Source organism: Thermobia domestica, chromosome 1 (genome assembly GCF_964235325.1).
Source record: "Thermobia domestica chromosome 1, izTheDome1.hap1.1, whole genome shotgun sequence".
Lineage (NCBI taxonomy): Eukaryota > Metazoa > Arthropoda > Insecta > Zygentoma > Lepismatidae > Thermobia > Thermobia domestica.
Window position 1 is genome coordinate 209,667,326 of NC_137454.1, and position 19,271 is coordinate 209,686,596.

The following is a 19,271-nucleotide window of genomic DNA, read 5'->3' on the forward strand; positions in this document are numbered from 1 at the left end:
GTGCACCAACAATTTTGCCAAACTTAGAAGATATGGCAAACGAGTGACAAGAAACAGCACTTAAAGAACTATAACACTAGAACAATAACAATTATTCGAATTAAATGGTAACAATAAAGGGTTTCTACTAGTCAGGGAAGTCAGGGAAAACACAGTGAAAATGGTGCAGATCAGGGAAATTTAGGGAAAAAAGACTGGAAATCAGGGAAAGTCAGGGAAATTTTGTATTTTTTTTTCTAACATTAATTGTACACTAATTTCAGCTTAGCCAACCATTAATGATCACAGCATGGAACGTTGCTAAGGTTTTTATGGATAGTAAGTGGAATGTATGTGTGAGCAATTGATTATTAATTGTCTCTGTGGAATAAATGTTCTCATATATAAACATTCACAGTTATTTATTTCTTATTTATATGTCAACGTCATCCGACAACTGTCACGAAAGTAAGGGAATTTCCCGCCAAAGGTCAGGGAGAAGTCAGGGAAAGATTTCTCCAGATCAGTAGGAGCCCTGCAATAATAATAGCAAAAATATAAAATAATGACCACAACGTTAACAACAACGAAACTGAGCGGCGATCCGACAACACTGTAGCCTCAGGAGATGTCCTCTGTACAGCACAAGAAACGACAGTGGTAAAATTTCATAGGTGGTGGTTGACGACCGGGATACACTTTAGCGTTCTATTTGGTACTGAAATTGGTAAATCTAGGTCACGCTTCACGAGTTCTCGCGATCGTTATAGGTAGAATTGAATTCTTTATTCTTAAGAAGTCATAGAGCGTCCGATTTCGTTTTCGACACTTTGGTATCTTTGATATCAATAATAATCCCACCAGAAACCAAGATGTGAAAAATTGAACCAAGTTCCCGTACACGTATCACTTCGTTCGACCAGCAAAAGAATAGAGATCTGAAATGATGCCAAGGTCTATTGAAATTCAAAAATCAGGAAATGAAATTAGCAACTTTAGTATTAAGAACAACTTGCGACACAAAAGTCTTTCGGGGCTATACTGTATAGAACTTGTTCTCAGCACCAAAGTTTTAAATTTCATTTTTCCAATTTTCAGATTTCAGTAGAACTTGACATCATATCAGATTTTTTAAAATTAATATTTACAAATTCAGTTTGAAGTTTACCGTACCTCAAACACTACTTTATATTATCATTAACACTAATACCTTATAGGTTTTGTGATGTAACTAGATTATATTTTGCCCTTGTCTCAAATTTTCCTCCTTGGAGATGGAAATTCCAGTATTCGTATTTTCCTCTTTACTCGCATCACAAATCTCACATTTATGCCAAATTTCAAGTCTATATGTCTATAAGAAGTATCCTATATGCAGTGTATCCCAATCTGTAACCTCCGGGGCCCGCGAGAGATTGGGAAGAGGTCAGCGAGACATATAATTTTAATTAAACTTCAAGTTATCGTACTTATCATACCTGAGATATTTGCAACGTATAATAAACGTTTTTAGCTAACGTTTTGTTTGCTTTTGTTTCGAATTTCCTTCAATAATATTAGCAAGCTCTTACAGAGGACTCCTTCTTTAAAATCAAATTTCATGTCATTTCCTCATCTTGAATACTCTTCGCTCGAACCTTCATAGTACTTCTGTCACTGTGTTTTCTGGGTAAGACAAGATAGGAACGACAATTATGAAGTTAACTTTGTGATGCAACGGTTTGGAGAAACGAAAATACGATTCCTCTCATACACCGAGTGATTTCGTTGATTTCAATGGACAATCCCTTTCTATTGAAGTCACAGAAAGTATGATTGAAGGTATATGATATGATTGAAAGTATGAAAGTATGATTGAAAGTATGAAGGTATATGATATAATTGTTATCTCAAGTACTTCTTCATTTTCTGATTTATCCAAAAAAGAAAGAAAAAAAGATTGGGTGAGAACTTGACTTGGCTGTCGTGCACCTAGATTTCGGTTTAGAGGTTTTATATAGACATAAATGAAATACAATAACACCTTACTTTTATGATATGAATAGAAGCCTCTGTGGTAGAGCGCTCAACTTTGGTATCTCGTTCTCTTGTTTGATTGCAGCTCAGCACGATTGGGCTTTCCGGTGGACAAAGGTTTTCTCGGGGTTCTTCCGTTTCCTTCACTTCATTCTTATAAACATCTTCCTTAACCTCCGTGCATAGTCGTGGGACGTAAAACTTACAATTTTTATTTGATTTCATTTGTGATATGAAACAATATTTATTTACTCTCTCTACCATTTTATTAATCACTATATTCCATAAGACAAAATGTAATATTTCTTATTTTTTCCTAAGTAATACAGAACAATGTAAGGATTATTGAACTACCGACTATGGATTCTGGCTTCAAGGATGCATCACTGCAACTAAATGGTATAGCTATTTTATACTTACGGTACTAGTCAGTGAACAGTACTGTAATTATGATTATAAATAGAGCCCGGATTTCCATGCAGAAACCAACCCCGAGATATGCATGCAAATATGCACGAAAAACATCAAAAAATATGCGCTAAAATATGCATTTAAAAATTTTATATATACACCGAAATATACACTAAGAAAATAAAATCTGAATTTCGTCCAAAAATGTTTTACTTTAATTACCTGTTTCAATGAACTATCAACGCCTTTCTTACTTTTTTTTTTCTGTAAACACTCTGTGTTTATCAGTAAGAAACGTTTTGTATATTGAAAAGTTCTTTCCTACATCAGCAGAAGTCACTGGTGCATGTGAAAAACACCAAATGTCTACGTGTGTTAGATCGTCTTCCAATTCCTTGTTTTCAAGATTAAGTACGTTTGCAATGTCACAGATTATTTTTTATTCTTAATTTTTGCCTAATATTTGGCAAAGTTTATCTGACGCTATTTTCGCAACACCATGAGTTGAGTTTCAGTAGACAAAATGTCAGTGATAATCAGGGCCCGGATCTTGTTGACCTAAAAAAATTTAAAAAGTGACCTATAAAATGACACTAAAATTCCTGTAAAATGACCCTAAAATTCACAAAAATTGACCTTAAAACTTACGTTTTCTCAAACTTTTATTTCATTAAACATTGACATTTTTTAATATCCATTGGATTTTTAATTAACATTTCTCACTCATATTCAAAAAGTTTTTATTCAGTTAGTTGCAGTCCATTGATCAGTCCATTGTACAGCATTGTAAGTATTGAAAGCGTCAGTTCTCTCCCGAGTTGAAACTAGGAAGCACTCTTAAACAATAAAACTTAGCAAGTTTAGACTACATGAAAATAATAGATAAAAATACGTTTAAAGCCCTTGTACGCCTTCTAATGCATTTTTAGTTATTCACGTGATCACATTCATTGTGGTCAATAACCCAAAACTATCTGTTTGGCCACCTACCAACTCCCGTCTTTCGTTAACCAGCTACAGTTTAGTTTTCATTAGCTTGTTAAGAATGCAGTTTTTCCACTCCAGTAGTCAGGAAGTAAGAAAAGAGATTATTTAACTTCGTCTTTTCCACATCCGTAAACCGTGTTCATTTAAAGATTTCCTTATGTAGAAAAAAAGAATAAAAAGACCATAAGTGACCTAAAAGTTACCTTAAAATATTAAAAAATGACCTGAAATTTCAAAACAGCAAAAAGAGACCAAAAGTTGATCCTAAAAAACTATATTTTTAGAACCTAGAGTTGATGGATAACGTTTTTACTTGAACTTGCCTTCTCCTATGCGTAACAGAAGAAAGTTGACTTGTCAACAAGATCCGGGCCCTGGTGATAATTCACCCAACAAGGAGAGTGAATGCTGCAAAGCATTGTTATGGGATTTCAACTGTCTGACAATTTCAGGTATTCTGGAGAAGTGGTTGTATTGCATTTTTGTGACACATAAATAGTGGGTGCATCACCGGGATTTAGTGAGTCTACAACAGTATTCACTTGATTTAAGTTATCTGCATAATACGACACAGTTTATAGCCGCAAACCTCATCGGGTTAAAACTGGTTGCGGAGGTAGCGGAACATTTTTCGCAAATTCGCGAAAGATGCGTGCGCTCGATGAAGCTTTCACGTTTGGTACAAGCGCGTCTACTTCTGGATCTTGGCATCTGATTGTTTCTGCTACGTGATGAAGACCGTGTACAAGGCAAATCAGGTGGCCTAATTTAGTAGTGACAGAATATTTTATTCTGTTATTCTATACAACGTTTTATTCTACATCTGTGTTTACAAAGTGATTCAGTTCATTTGAATATAACCAACTTTTTTCGGATATATTGGGGGCCGTGGTGGCTCAGTGGTAGAGCGTTCACCTCTGGTGCTTGGGGTCCCGGGTTCGATCCCAGCCCCCGCCAAGTGAACTTTGTGGTGGACAAACACCGTGTGCGTGGGTTTTCTCGGGGTTCTCCCGTTTCCTCCCACTTTCTTCATTCCACCATTTCATCCATTACTCATCATCACCGTCTCCTTTAGCCTAACCGGCATAACCGTGGGACGTAAAACTCAAAGATTTCATTTCATTTTTTTTTCGGATATACTCTGAAATATGCTAGTATGGAGCAATAAAATTGGGAAATATGCTTTATCCTACAAAGTTTACGAAATATGCATGCACATTAAAATTCACTCAAAATATGCACTTATATGCGCTATCATATGCGTCTCAAACGAATCCTTACAAGTCCGTCGGAAAGAAAAGGATTCTTTCCATACGTTTCTGCACGTTACTATAGACATGCATTTTGCATATAAATCTAGGCTGTAGTTATAAATGAGATTCTTAAAACAAGCATAAATTTATTGATAGTTGAGTTTAGTTCAAATAATAATTGAGTTGTGAACACATCGTAAGAACCAAAGGAACGTAACTCCAAGAATGGAATTTTTGTTTGCTTGGATTATGAACATAATTTGAAACTTGATGTTATTTGAGTGTTATTGAAGTTGACCTTGTCATTAACTTATCTGCTATGCAATAATGTGTTTATCATCTTATTAAAATAACCTTTGTTTGTAAAAAAAAAAAAAAAAAAAAAGTTTTTCCTCTCTCCTATAAACCTACGAAAGTGGAGTTACGTTTCTCTGGTTTCCATACGACGAAATATTTCTATTCAATTATCAACTGTACTTTCTTTTACTTTTTTTCTTTTGTTTCTTTTCTTTCTTTCTTTCTTTCTTTTTTTTTGCTGTTTTTCACCTCGTTACCCATAATACAATTTAAAACGGACGAAATTATTAATTGTATTTTGTACGTGGAAATGAAACCTTTATTCTATGCCTCACGATTGTTCTCTTCAGGCTCTAACAAGATCTGAGATAAATACAAATTAATGATTATAGAAGAATAAATATAGACTAAGAAACTAGAAAGAAATTAAAAAAAAACTCCGAGAACATTTGGGAATCCGATGTAGTCCACCACAAACTCACATCTTCGGTCAAGGAAGTTTATGGTGGACTATATCGGATCCGTGGATTTTCTTGAGGTTTTCCCTCTTGCTCTCACATTGTCATTCCACCAACTCCTTCATAGTCATTCACTGTATCAAATTAAACATTTCTCTACTTCAGCCTAAAGAGCATAACCGTCAGATATAAAAGTAAAAATCTTGTTTATCTATGGCCTGTTATTAAATCAGGGATATTTAAGTAATTAGATCCATTTCTTTTGTTAACAAGATTTGGTACCATTGACTTATGTTAAAATTTGAGAGTTGTTTAATTCAAATTGATTGGTAGTTTCAAAGCTTATGTCGAGTACGTGGTGTTCCTGGTTCGATCCCCGTCCAAGTAAGTTTGTGGAGGCTAAAATTGTGTTCATGGCTTTTCTTGGGGGTGCTCCCGTTTCGACCCACATTTTCATTTTACCAGTTATTTCATCGTTATTCACTTGCCATAATCATCCGTCTTCTCTAGCCTAAAGGGCGTAATCGTAAGAATATTAAACTGAAAAATTTAATTTGCTAGGGAAAAAAAATCAGTGCAAGCAATCGACAGAGAGAAGCGTGTAAAAAGAAGCTCTGCATAATCACTATTATCTTTGCACGAATTCCTTTCCTTCTGCATAAGATTTTCTGTTGCAACACCCATCACGTTCTTTTAGAAACGAAATGTCTTACGAGTATTAAGTTTATGAATCGTGATTACTCACTGATGAGTCCGAATAGTTTATTTTACAATTTCTTAATTCATATATATATATATATATATATATATATATATATATATATATATGGTATAGTACATTATCTTTTTGTTTTAACATCAAGAGTACCATGTTATCCCGAAAGAAACACTGTAGATACTGTCTTAACCACCGCCCGTCATCATTGAAGATGCGTTTCTTACTGTATTGTATTTAAAATGGAACACTTACTATCCTCACTTTCCTTTTTTATTTCATTTTCTTTTTCATGTTTAAGATGCATAACAGAAGCGAATCGAATTTGTAAAAGGCGTTATGATAATGCACATACAATAAAATCGACAAAAAGAATAAGATTACATCATATTCGTGTAGGCGTTTACTACAGACTCTTCTTTTGCATAATGCTGCCTAAATTGGTGGTCGTAAAACAAAATATGAAACATTGAATTATGAAAGGCCATAAATAAAGCATATTCTGAATTACAGTGATCAATGACCGTTTTTTAAATTCAATTAATACAGAGTATTTGCTGCGTTTGCTTTGATTTTATGTACTGGTAGATTGGGATACTCGATGATTTAGTAGCAGTGTGCTTACTTATATTGCGAGGTTTCCCTGATTCAGTCCCAGGCGATGTGAGTTTCCGGTGAATAACACCGTGTCCAAGGGTTTCCTGAAGATTCTCCAGTTTCCTCTCTAAGTCCACCTGTTCTTTCATAATCATTCACTTTCATTAATCATCGTATCTTTTACTCTAATTTAAAGCGTATACCCAGGGCCGGCTATACTACAAGTGCAACATGTGTATTTGCACGGGGCTACAAGTTCCGAGGGGCGGCAAAATCTGTCGTAACTATCTTCTTTAAAATAAACATTTCTTGTTAGAAACAGACTTCATGATGATGGTAGTTAAATTTACTAGGCTGACCTTCTATTGGAATACTATATTCGGAAATCATATTTAGGTCCCATTAGTTTAAGGTCATATGGATAGTGCTAAAGCAAACGGTCAAACAAATCCCAGCATGAATTGCTTCATTGTTGTCAAATACAAGATCTCAAGTCTCGAACACCTCTTCCATCTAGTTAGTTATCACAGATTTGATATTAGAACTAGTCTTGTCTTTGTTACAAACAAGTTCCTTATCATTGAAGGTGGAAACAAGATTTTTTATTTTTTTAATAGATGTAGAAGGAAACTCCAGAAATAAAGAGAAAAGAGCTAGTTATACTGGAAAATTGAGATTGAAGCTCGATATTGAATTCCATAAAAAGGACTACCATCTTACCTCTGCAGGTGTGTTTACTTTATCTTTTTACTAACATAATAGCTTATTATTTAAAGAGAAAAGCAACAGACACAGGGATCTTGTACTTGTAGTGTTTAGGCCTTTCTGAGTGCAAGTACACTTTCCATCCCTTTCGCTGTTCATGACGGGTAGCATACTTAAAATCGTGGGTTTTAAGATTTGTTCTTTCTGGAGAAAGAGGCCGGCAAATGATGCTATTGTACGGGGTGGCAAATTGCTTAGTACCAGCCTTGGGACAAAATTAAAAATTTCACTCCGATTCTATGTAGCAAAATCTACCTTTTATAAAAGTCGTGTTGGTGTAGGCTATTTATTGCGTAGATGTTCTACCACTATAACTAATGGATAATCCTTTCCTTCTGAGAATTCTAAATTCTTAAAAAAATAAATGTTCACAAATTTCTGTACAAAAATCATCAAAGAAAGAAGCTTACACCTACTTCACACATAATAGCTATAACACAATATTGTTCGTTGTTTTGTGAGAGATTTGACATTTATTATTATAATTTCCGTATTTTTTTTTAAAAAAAGAACTACTTGTTTGTGAGAAAATTTTTACAAAAAATTCTCCAATAAATGGAAAGCATTAATTTCGCTTCACTTACACTTTGCGAGAAATACTCGTAATTAAAAAAAAAGTACTTTTCTCAGCAAATTTAGTAAATATTAATTTGTAATTAGGCACCATTCATTATACTGAAATTCCCGGAAGAACATAGTCGGAAGTTTTCCGCTCAATGACACTGTATTTTATATACAGTACATCGTTCTGTTGAGTGAGAAATATGGATTTGTTATAAAGTTACAAAGAGAGATTTTTATGTTACACTCAAAGTTACAAGTCTTGTTCCATTTTTCACTTTTTGTTAACAAAATAATAAAAACAAACATTTTGTTCATAAAGTGCATGAAAGAAGTAAAGTAATTGTGAGATGCAACCTTTCTAGTGGATGAAATTTGATTTACGAGCGGAACCACTTCTTTGTTTGTTATTTGTCTTGTGTGACCTTGTTTTATGAGTACAAGAAAAACTCCAAATAAACAGAAAAAAATATTTATATATACAAAAAGTAGAACATTATTCTTTCAGAGAAACCAAAAAGAAAAGAAAAGAAGTAGGGAAAGAATATAAACTAACAATAAATTTCTGTAGCATTTCCTTTTGAAAAACACTACAAGGTAACTAACAAGTCCTGAGTTTGATGTTAGTGGCTGGTGTATGTTGATTAGTGATGCATTCTGTATTACGGTCTAGGTCAGTATTGTTCAACGATATTCTATGATCGACCACACTTAAGTGGTGCCTATGAGTATCCGGAAGCCATCTGACTATTTCACCACTACCATAGCAACGGCAACAACTACTACTTCTGTAATTAATACTAACGTAATGAACTTATTTCCTCCAACTTCTGACGTTAACATGATTATTGAATATATATAAACATATAAATATTAGGGATTACTTGCCAAGTTGTAGGGAACTCTAAGTTCCTTTAGGAAATCTCTGGCACACAATTTGCGGAGGTTTCAAACATGCATTTCTCAATTGAGCAGGCATAACATTGAGTATCATGTTTTAAACCGCACTCTCCAAACGTTGCGTAGTTTTTGAATTATAGCCTTCTGAAGTTCATTTTCCCACGCTTTCGGCATCTTATGTCGCCGAAACTATCCCTCACAAGTTCCAGAAGGATAGTTTTGACCAAACTTCCAGAGGACTTCTTTTTTTGCTGGTTTTGGTGTCGGGAATCAGCTTCCGAAGTTTGTCCAAATAGTTTCTTACCATCCTGTAGATATATAGCATGTAAGAGAGAATTTCCTTTTAAATTAAATGTATAAAAATCAGTACGAATTTGTTTCAGAAATAATTTATGTTTCCGATGATTTTGTTTTACTACTTGAAAAGATATGGGGATACCTGTAAATTTACTTGATCTAAGAAATGAATAAAATAAATAACTTATATATTAAGAAAACTGCATCTTAAAATACGAATATTGTCAGCAGTTAAATTTTATTTGAAAGGGCGCCAGGAAAGCATACCACAGACGCGATATTGAATATGATGGATCAGGTTATATGTTGAATATTTAGTTTTGAGATTCATTTGTATGGATGAAATAGATAATCTAAGTGTTGGTACTGAAAACTGAAATGAATCGGCTCAGTGTCAGATCAATACTGTAAGTGGGCATAAGGTCTTTAACAACATATTTTATTAATTATGTGTTAAAAACAACTATGTTTAAACTAGATATGAAATATTAACTTTACAATAACAATATGGAAAAAAGGATAGATAATACATAATACTATTATATTGGAGATTTCGTAATGACAAATCTCTGATATCTCTAAATTTCCATTATAGCTGAAGATGATTGTAACTGATAAATAATCGATTTCAAAGTATGCCATGGCTTAAGATATTTAACAAATTTTGTAAGACTCATATTAATAATGCATGGCTAAAACAATAGAAGAAAGAATAGGGCATCGCACATGCAAAACACTGTAAAAAAATATAAAGCGAGGTTACAGTTGGTCACAAGAAACCAAGCTACCAATAAATGCACTTCTACACAGTATAGAGTTAATGTACAACATTTGTATATTAAAAGAGGCATTGCCTACTGAATAATTAACTCTATACTGTTTAGAAGTTCATCTAATAAATTTAAGTTTCTAACATACTTAGGTTTAGATTCCGTCATAAAACTTTCAGAAGTAAAGTAGAAAATTTGTAATGATTACATAATAATTTTTCTTTACAACTGGGATACTGGAATTTGGAGCTACAAATATTTATATTATATTTAATGATATTCTGTAACAAGAAAAATACGTATCATACCAATATAAAGTGTAATAATAAGCTTTCGTACTATCTTTATATTAAAAAAAATTTATAAAGCAAGAAAACACAAAGAATGAAATGATACACATTGAGAGAGCAATATTTCAAGTTTTCATAGTTACACTAATATTGTACATTCTTGGAAAAATCTTTGTATTATGTATGCTTCAAGTGACATGAAATAGGCCGCTAATAGGTAGTAAATAAATTTAGAGTTGTTCAGATTGTACGAATGACTGTTTTCTTCTGAAATGATCCTATGACTATTGCCATTTACAATGAAAAAGAAAGGCATTTAAGCTAGGGACAAAATGAGACATACAGTATAACTTAAGGGCAGGCAGGAAAATATTCCAATAGACCACGAACACAAATTAAAAAAAAGAGAGAGAGAAGTCAAGACACCACTATCATGTTAAAATATAACTTAATATTCGCCTAATGTATTTTCATTCATAAATAAGATGGATAATTCGATATTTTATAGGCAGGCTTACATGAAATATTAAAGAACCTTCAGTTCTATTCATTACACATTATCGAAGGCTACTTTCAGTATTTTTTTTTTTCTAAGGGAGATTATTCCAATTTCCAGGCAAAGATAATGAAACTTTAAGAAATAAAAAATTCTGTTTCATGAAAAGAGTTCCACTACGAATTTTATATACGAGCACATGTACAATATACAACTATGTAAATTACGTAAGCATAAGATCATAAACACACACACACACAAATAGAGAAAATGGCGCCCGGTTAGAATAGCCCAATCTACTAGAGAGTGAAACATCAATCATTATCTACATGTCTCTTCTACATATATTTTTGGCACTCTACTGCTATTTCATCGGCGTATTTAACATTTTCCGTCTGTCAGAGACATATTCTGCATCGCTTTCTTGTATTCTTGGATTGGATTGATTAAATTTGAATTTCTCGTCCATTTTAAGCAATGATGGTATTTATGAGACGAAGCCTACAGTTAAAAATGAAATCCCTAACCACTTCTGGATTTGTATCCGAGGGAATTATCTTTGTCGAGAATCGAACTGAGGACCTCACACAGAAGCATGAAAAGTCATTCCTCCCTTCTTGTTTACCTACGAATCGTAAAAGGTAAACAGATATTAAGGTAAATTGGGTAGGTAACACGCGTGCTTGCTTTATACAAACACAAGGGTAGGGGAAGGGGTTGGACTTACTTTAAAAAAATAGAAGTAACCTCATATAACTTCGGTGCTGGAAAAGAAACTTAAACTTCAATCAATCAATCAAGGGATGTCAATAAATACGATGACTTTTTGCGTCCAATCATGTTAGTTAATGAAAACATCAAGGTATAGGTGATTACTATGTATATATTTACTAAAATAACATAATTCGCATTAATAAAGTACTCAATGTGGATATAACTAAGGTTTGCATTACAGCCTTTTAAGTTCAGTCACACAATAATCTGTTGAACATAAAGTAAATAGAGATGTAAGCATAGATGAAGCATACAAGTATCTACCACAATTCCAATTATATTACCTGAGTAATTATCCAAAATCATAGTTGCTAAGTAACTTTAAAACTTCAGAAGTGGTACATTTACAAATGTTTCAGTTATCTGTTTTGTTTATTTTATCCAAAAATGATGTGGCACAGGAATGAAAACGCATCGAAAGTTCTCTCTTATTTTTTTTTTAAAGTTATGTATGAGATTTCCTTTTTTCTCAAGCGACATGTAAAATTGAATTTGTTTGTAACCCTGCTTTGAAATGCAAGAAAATCTTACTATTTCTGTTTCTGCTGTAGTTTACATAAAAAAATCTAAGAGGAAGTTATAAAAAATATACATGTAATTTCGGAAATATGTTAATGATACTTATAATAGACATATAATAGAATAATAGTGATAATTATATATATTTGCAAATTCCATCAGTTACAGAATACGATTCTATTGAGTTGAATTTAAGTATACGATAATTATTCTTTGCCATATGGTTGATACAAGTCACGCATTCCTCCCGGAAAGGATTCTATATGAAAATAAAACTAAACAAGAAGTCAAGGTCTGATTTACTTAACAATTACAGTAACACTTCAATACCAAAATAGATCGTGAGGGTTATATTAATCTTAGTGGATCTATATCGTATGCATACTTTCGATATAATTTAAGGACGAGATTCATGACAACATCGTGCCCCACGAATCACATACCTTCTAGCTGAAGATGACAGTAATTGAGAAACCATAGATTTCAAAGAATGTCACGCCCTAACCTTGTGAAGAACGGAAGCATAACTAAGCAACTGATCGACTTTCTAAAGTAATAAGAATTCTCATCGAAAGAAAATAACAAGGGTTGTCATCGGTGATATGTCTTACTTGGTGATATTTGAAACCAAGGTCATTATTTTATTTTATTTTATGAGATTCCGATCAAGTTCATTCGCACACGTAAGCATGTAGTGTGTTAAACCTGGTTCACCTTGTCTAATAGCGGGATTATCACGCTTAGCTGTCTCAATGCAGTTTCATTTCATTTCTTTTTTTGCAATGGGAATATTATCTAGTTCAAGGGAATTGAGCTATAGATACAGCTGCGTTTAATACTTACTCTGTATAAGATTATATCTCGTAACACTTCGTTGGAAGGAATTAACTACAGTATACACATTTCAACGTGAAATCAGTAAAATATATCTACAAATTGACTTTACAAGTGTTTAAGCTAAGCTTAGCCCCTACTTTTATATTTAAAAATATTAAATAATGTAAAGATAATCAGGCATATACAAAATTTAGAAAGTGATCCAGATAATAACTACAGAATGTTATTGCTTCAGCTAATAATTGCTTCCAGTATCTTAGGATTTTTTGTATTGTATATAAATTTGGTTTCTCACCAATTGTAAAGTCAACCAAATTTCTGACCTATAGGAAAAGATTTGTGAACAGTGTTAGTTCATGAAATAATTTTGTAGATAATATCTGACTCACTTTCTAAATTTTTAAAACTCTTCATTGGCTTTCAGTTACTTACTAAATAAAAGAAATTTGGAATGAGCTTACCGAAGACAACTACTCTATTATGCAGAAGTACATCAAAAATTTATTTAAGCAAAAATGCATTATGTAGACATATAATTGACATGTTTGATGAAAAATATGAACAAATTTTATAGAATGTACTATATATGGGTTTATGTATTTTATGAAATATAAGGATAAAGAACATCTGATCATGGTACTAGTAAAAAGTGCCAACGTCTGGATACATTGCATTTCCAAATTGCGCTTTTATGCTAATTTCAGGACGTATCCGTCCATGATTTCACGAGGAAAATGATCTCGCAGTTGGTGTCTTTTGAAGTGCAGCTTACGTCTAAAGCTTGGATACATTTCCAATCAGGCCCGAAACCAGCCACAGAGGTTTGGGGGGGGGGCATGGATATGTTAGTGGGGACCAAGTCATTCAAAACTCTCCTACAAATTGTTTTTTGTATTAATAATAGCATTTTGTATTGAGGCCTGGAGGGCCACGAAAAGTTTAGGGGGCCCAGGCCCCCTAGCCCCCCTCTGGTTGCGGGCCTGTTTCCAATTGTATCTTTCATACTAATTCAAGGGTGCTAAATCCAATGGAATTATTTTTAAACGTATTCGTTCATGGAGTCACGCAACATAAGCGGTACTTGAAAGACTCCAAATACTGAGATATTTTTTCTCGTGATGCCATGGACGAATACATTTTAAAATAGTTCCTTTGGGTCCAACGTCCTAAAATTAGCATAAAAAGTGCAATTAAAGATGTACCCAATCGTGGCCACTTCTTTTATTGGCATTAAGCAGTACTTCAAAGACTTGTTTGTTTGTAAGCGAACCATTCCACACATTTAGCCATCGACACATTTTTGTAATGAAATATTATATTTTAAGAATGACATAAAATTCCAGAAACTTCCATATTCTTATGTAACTTTTCTCAAAGTGTGGTCTGCGAACTACAAGTAGATCCTCGAAGTCTATCCTTGGCGGTCCTTTTAGATTGAATATTAATTCAAAAAACAGATAAAATAAAATTCAAGTGAATTCCATATCATACACTATAGTTCAATATCTCAGCCAAGCATAGATTGTGGAAATATTAGATTATTCCCTTTAATAAGGCAAAGACTATACAGATCCTAATAGTTTATCGTAGGTGTAGTATTGTAAATATTCTTGATTGTTTTTAAATATTTAGAAAAATATTATATATTTTCGTTTAATATCAAAATAAAAATAAGGAAATTAAAAAATATATATATAAATGTACGGACATTGATATATGCTCGAGAGCTCCTTCGTGGCTAAGCGATTAGCGTACACTCCTTTGGCGTGGGAGACCCGGGTTCGATTCCCGGCGGGAGCTCATATGGTTCGGATTCCACGTTAATCAGTAGGTCGTGTCTCATATAGCCTGACTGCTGAAAGGGACGTTGCACTCAAAATCAACTCAACAGCGATATATGCTCGAAACAAAATAAATAAATAAACAGAACAACAAAATTATAAATTTATTTTCGCAAGAGACAAGAGATGGGTAGTTTGTTGAACATTGTAAATGCTAAAAAGTAATCCTACTTGAAAAAACGTTTAAGGAACGCTGTTGTTATCCATTTTCTTCATTGCATCTTCTTCAGTTTTCCATGATACGTAGACATCCTTTTCTTTTCTTATGAGTCATGTTGACAATAGAAAGTTAAGCTTAAACCCACCAAACTTGTTTTAAACATTAGCAGCGCTTCTCTTTTATGATACTTATTAGCTCTTAATTGCTTTTACCCTTCCTTCCTTATTGTTTAAGGTTTTGAGGTCGCGATGAGTGCGAGGATTATAAAAATGCACTTTCTGTGTCAGCTGCATCAAATGTAGGCATTACCATATTCTTCAGGTTTAATAGTCATATGCACACAGTGATTACCAAGGGCATATTTAAATTAGTACAATTATTAATATATTTTTTTTTTACTTATTTTCACGCAACCAACTGCCGTATTTACTCAAATTTAAGCACCCCCCTAATATTGTGTCAGATTTAGAATCCGTTTATTGTGCGGATACAATTATTCCTTATAAGATTACCACAGAAAATTTATGCAGCTACCAAACTGGCTCATCATCGCCTGCAAAACTAGTGACTTGTTAGTATCTTCCCAGATAGCTATCGGTAGTACCTCTTCAGTGACAAAGCCAGCTGTATGCAATTTCTTAGGGGGGGGGGGAGTGAAAAAGCAGAGACATTTTTCGGTGGGGGTAAGTTTTTGAATATAGAAAATAATAGTTTTATATTACTCGACCTACATTATATCAGGAGGGGCAGGGGTGCCTACATCCTTGCCCCTCTAGCGTCGTCGCTGTACCCCTATGCACTCTGAGAAATGCTTGAACTTTCGTCTGCTGTTTGGAACTGAATTATTAAACAATCGACATTAGAACTTTACGTTTCCTAAAACATTGTTGTTTAGAATACTTAGAAAAAATCAATATGCATCTACCGCTACGTCTACCACTTCTTTGAAAACTCATTATGTTCCTATAAAAACGCATTACGTTCCTAGAAGTGTTCCTAGAAAAATTCCAGCCCTACATTTTGAAAGCAAATGGGGTGCTTACTTATATAAAGTAAATATGGTAATTTGTTTTGTAATTAGGTAACTTGTTCTACTTTTATTAGCGTATAATGTAAGAAAAGAGTCCAAAGATTTAGATGTAATTGAGCTGAACAAAATGACATGGTTGAGGGGGAAATCCTCATGCGTAGATTTCGAGAAAATTCAAAAAAATAATTTTTGTTAACACTTTCATTAATGCTTTACGAGAAGACGGCACCTATTAAGGTGAAATTGAAGCTAAAATATAGCCGATAAAGTCATCAGAATTTAACGTTAATATCAGCATTACAAATCATTAAATCTGAAATAAGTACCGTAATACAAAGTTTTTGAATATTTAGGGGGGTGTTACGTTGGCTCAGTGGTTGAGCGCTTACCTTTGGTGCGTTGGGCCTCTGGTTCGATAGCTTAGGGCTAGGTGGTAGAGCAACCTTGGCTGAACTTTGCCCTCAATAAAGAGTTTTATTATTATTATTATTATTATTATTATTATTATTATTATTATTATTATTATTATTATCCCCAGCCAAGTGAGTTTGTGGTGGACAACGTTGTGTCCGTGAATTTTCTTCGGGTGCTTCCGTTTTCTCCCACTTTCTTATTCCATCAATTCTCCCACCACCATCATTTACTTGCTTTAATCATTGTCTCTCTCAGCCTAAATGGCATAATCGTGGGGCATTAAACTGAAAGATTTTATTTTCATTTTATTTGGAATATTTAGCCTATATGTATATATTGTACATGTAGTTGCAAGAAATCTGTTGATGTTCATTTTAATAAATATTCTTACTATGTGACATAAATACAAGCAAAAAGTAAATAGTAACATTAAAAAGTAATTGAATATTACACCAAGTGATCCACTCACACAATGGAAAAAGAACTTTTGGAAAATACTTTCTTTTAAGGTCGGGTTCAGAAGTGCTAAATGTTTATACATTCTGAGGAAAGAGCTATTTAGAACATATAATTCTAGCTTTCTATATATACAAATCTTGTAGCTTCGTTTCAGATGATAATTGTAGTATGTTACTATTATTATTTAATAAGAAATAGTAATTTAAATCTAACGTAAATACACATGCACCTAAAATTTATATGACACATATGCACGCATATTTAATTTGAAATTTGTTGCAATTACATGTTTTAAAAAGAATCAATTTTTATTTCTTGCAGGCAATATTCGTTACCTTAATTGGAATCAGCACAGCTCAAAGTGGGAACAGATATTTTGATCAGGATGCAATATCAGTTCCACAAGGAGCTGTCTTCGCAGGAGTCGGCCCTGCCCAACGTTCCCGACCCCGCTTTCGAGCAGGATCTACTGCTGCCGCAAGGGATGTGAATGTTAGTCCTTCTGAGCCAGAGGAGCAACAAACGCCAGTGCAACGATTGAGACGTCCAATCGGACGTCGAGTTCTGCGTCCAAGACCACAAGGTTCCGGTCCAAACCAAAATAATGCAGCCGCTCCTCCTCCACAAGGTCCACCTACTCCCAGTAGAGCCCTTCCCAGAAGACCTTTAATTCCAGGCGCTATTCCTGGAGCAGTTCCTCTCCAGTCCACAGATAGACTGTTGACTCTTCCAGAAAGAGCTCCTCAGAGATCTTCACCACAGGCTATTAAGCCAGTTGTAGAAGAGGAAGAAGAATATGATGATGAAGATACGCCTCAGCAAGACGCGCTCGTTACTCCTAATGTACCCATAAACGAACCAGCACCTCAAGCACTTCCATTCCGTCCACAAACAACAATTGGTGCTATATTACCTCAACCTCAACCAGCATACACCCCTGAACCTCAACCAGCCCCTACTCCTTCACCTCCTCCTCCACAACAAACCTACTCTCGTCCTGCTCAGCAAACTTTCCGTACCTCAAGACCACAGAATTTAGTAAAGAAAGTCCCCGCAGGTTATGATGATGATGTTCGAGGCACTTCCTCACCCAGATTCAATCAACAACCTCAACGTTCCCAAACGCGCGCACAGGCTCGCCAGCCAGTTGCTAGACCTGTTGATGATACAGTATACGACAAACCTCAGAAATCAAAGAAGCCAGTTGCACAGATCATCAAGCGATACCGCTACGACAATGACGATGGAAGCATAACTTGGGGATTTGAAAATGATGACGGCACCTACAAGGAAGAGACCATTGGTGTTGACTGTGTAGTACGTGGTAAGTATGGTTACGTGGATCCAGATGGTGTTCGACGTGAATACACTTACATCAGCGGTAACCCATGCGACAAGGAAAAGGAAGAAGAAAAAGAAGAAGGTTATTTGGATTATGAAAACAATAAATATGTTCTTCCCAATGGTGCGTCCATTGATTTACAATCTGTAGTGAAGAACCGCGCAAGGCGCCCAGTTGGTAAGTAAGATTTAATAAAATGAAATAAAATAAATCATAATTGTTATCCTGCAGAACTTTATGAGTGCCATTGCTCTAAACACACAAACAGTAATAACAGTTAGATTACCAGTATATTTATATTATTACCTCTGCAGGAACTGTTACAAACCTTGGGTGTTGAACACAGCTGCACATTAAGTGCTAAAAACCAATACTGTATACCCACCACGCCATATCTAATACGTTTCATGTACATATGTTATTTATAGCATATTCAAACAAAAATAAGAGATTGTTTGCTTACTTTTTTTTTGTAACAACAATTACTTAATATTGATTTCTGATGTTTTTATGGTATTATTCCATGATTGACCTAGGCAGCGGATATGTTAGTTGTTGCGTGTAATATTGAAGTATGCAAATGTTATGTTCACAACACCTGTTGTTAATGCAAATGAGACAAAAAGAAACAATTTTACTTTGGTATGTTACAAAGTGAATTTGTATGAAATAAAAGCAGTACATGATTTGTTTTTCTTCACGTTATTATTTCAGATTATTGTATGCCAGAATAATATTCGTAAATAAACTTTGTACAAAATCTAATTTTATAATTTATTAAACCTTAGAACATGTTTCCCAAACCGTTTTTCGGCCATACCCCAAATAAATATCTCTACAATCATTATGTCTCCACTGTTACATATAAAGTCCTCCGTTGTAAAGTTTTGGTTGCTCGTGCTACTCAATTGATTCAAAGAGGTCGTGACTGAAGCAAATAAATGTGAGGAAAACAGAAAATTTAACTAGAAATTAACAAACGCGGAAATATTTAAAGCATAAATATGATAATTAAAATCAAATCAAAATTTTAGTTTTTGAAAATCTGGTGACGTTTATGACAAAGTATATTTTCAAAACAACTGAAATATTACCACATTAGT

General features: G+C 34.0%; 1 protein-coding gene across 1 annotated transcript in view; it reads left to right on the forward strand.

Moving 5' to 3' along the window:
- Nucleotides 1-18,933, forward strand: part of LOC145693474 (uncharacterized) — a 76,657-nt gene extending 57,724 nt beyond the window's left edge. Inside the window, exon 2 of the mRNA XM_081769510.1 lies at nucleotides 17,148-18,933. Coding sequence (XP_081625636.1) covers nucleotides 17,148-18,353 — 1,206 coding nt within the window. The 3' untranslated portion in view covers nucleotides 18,354-18,933. The remainder of the gene's footprint in view (nucleotides 1-17,147) is intronic.
- The last annotated feature ends 338 nt before the right edge of the window (nucleotides 18,934-19,271 follow it).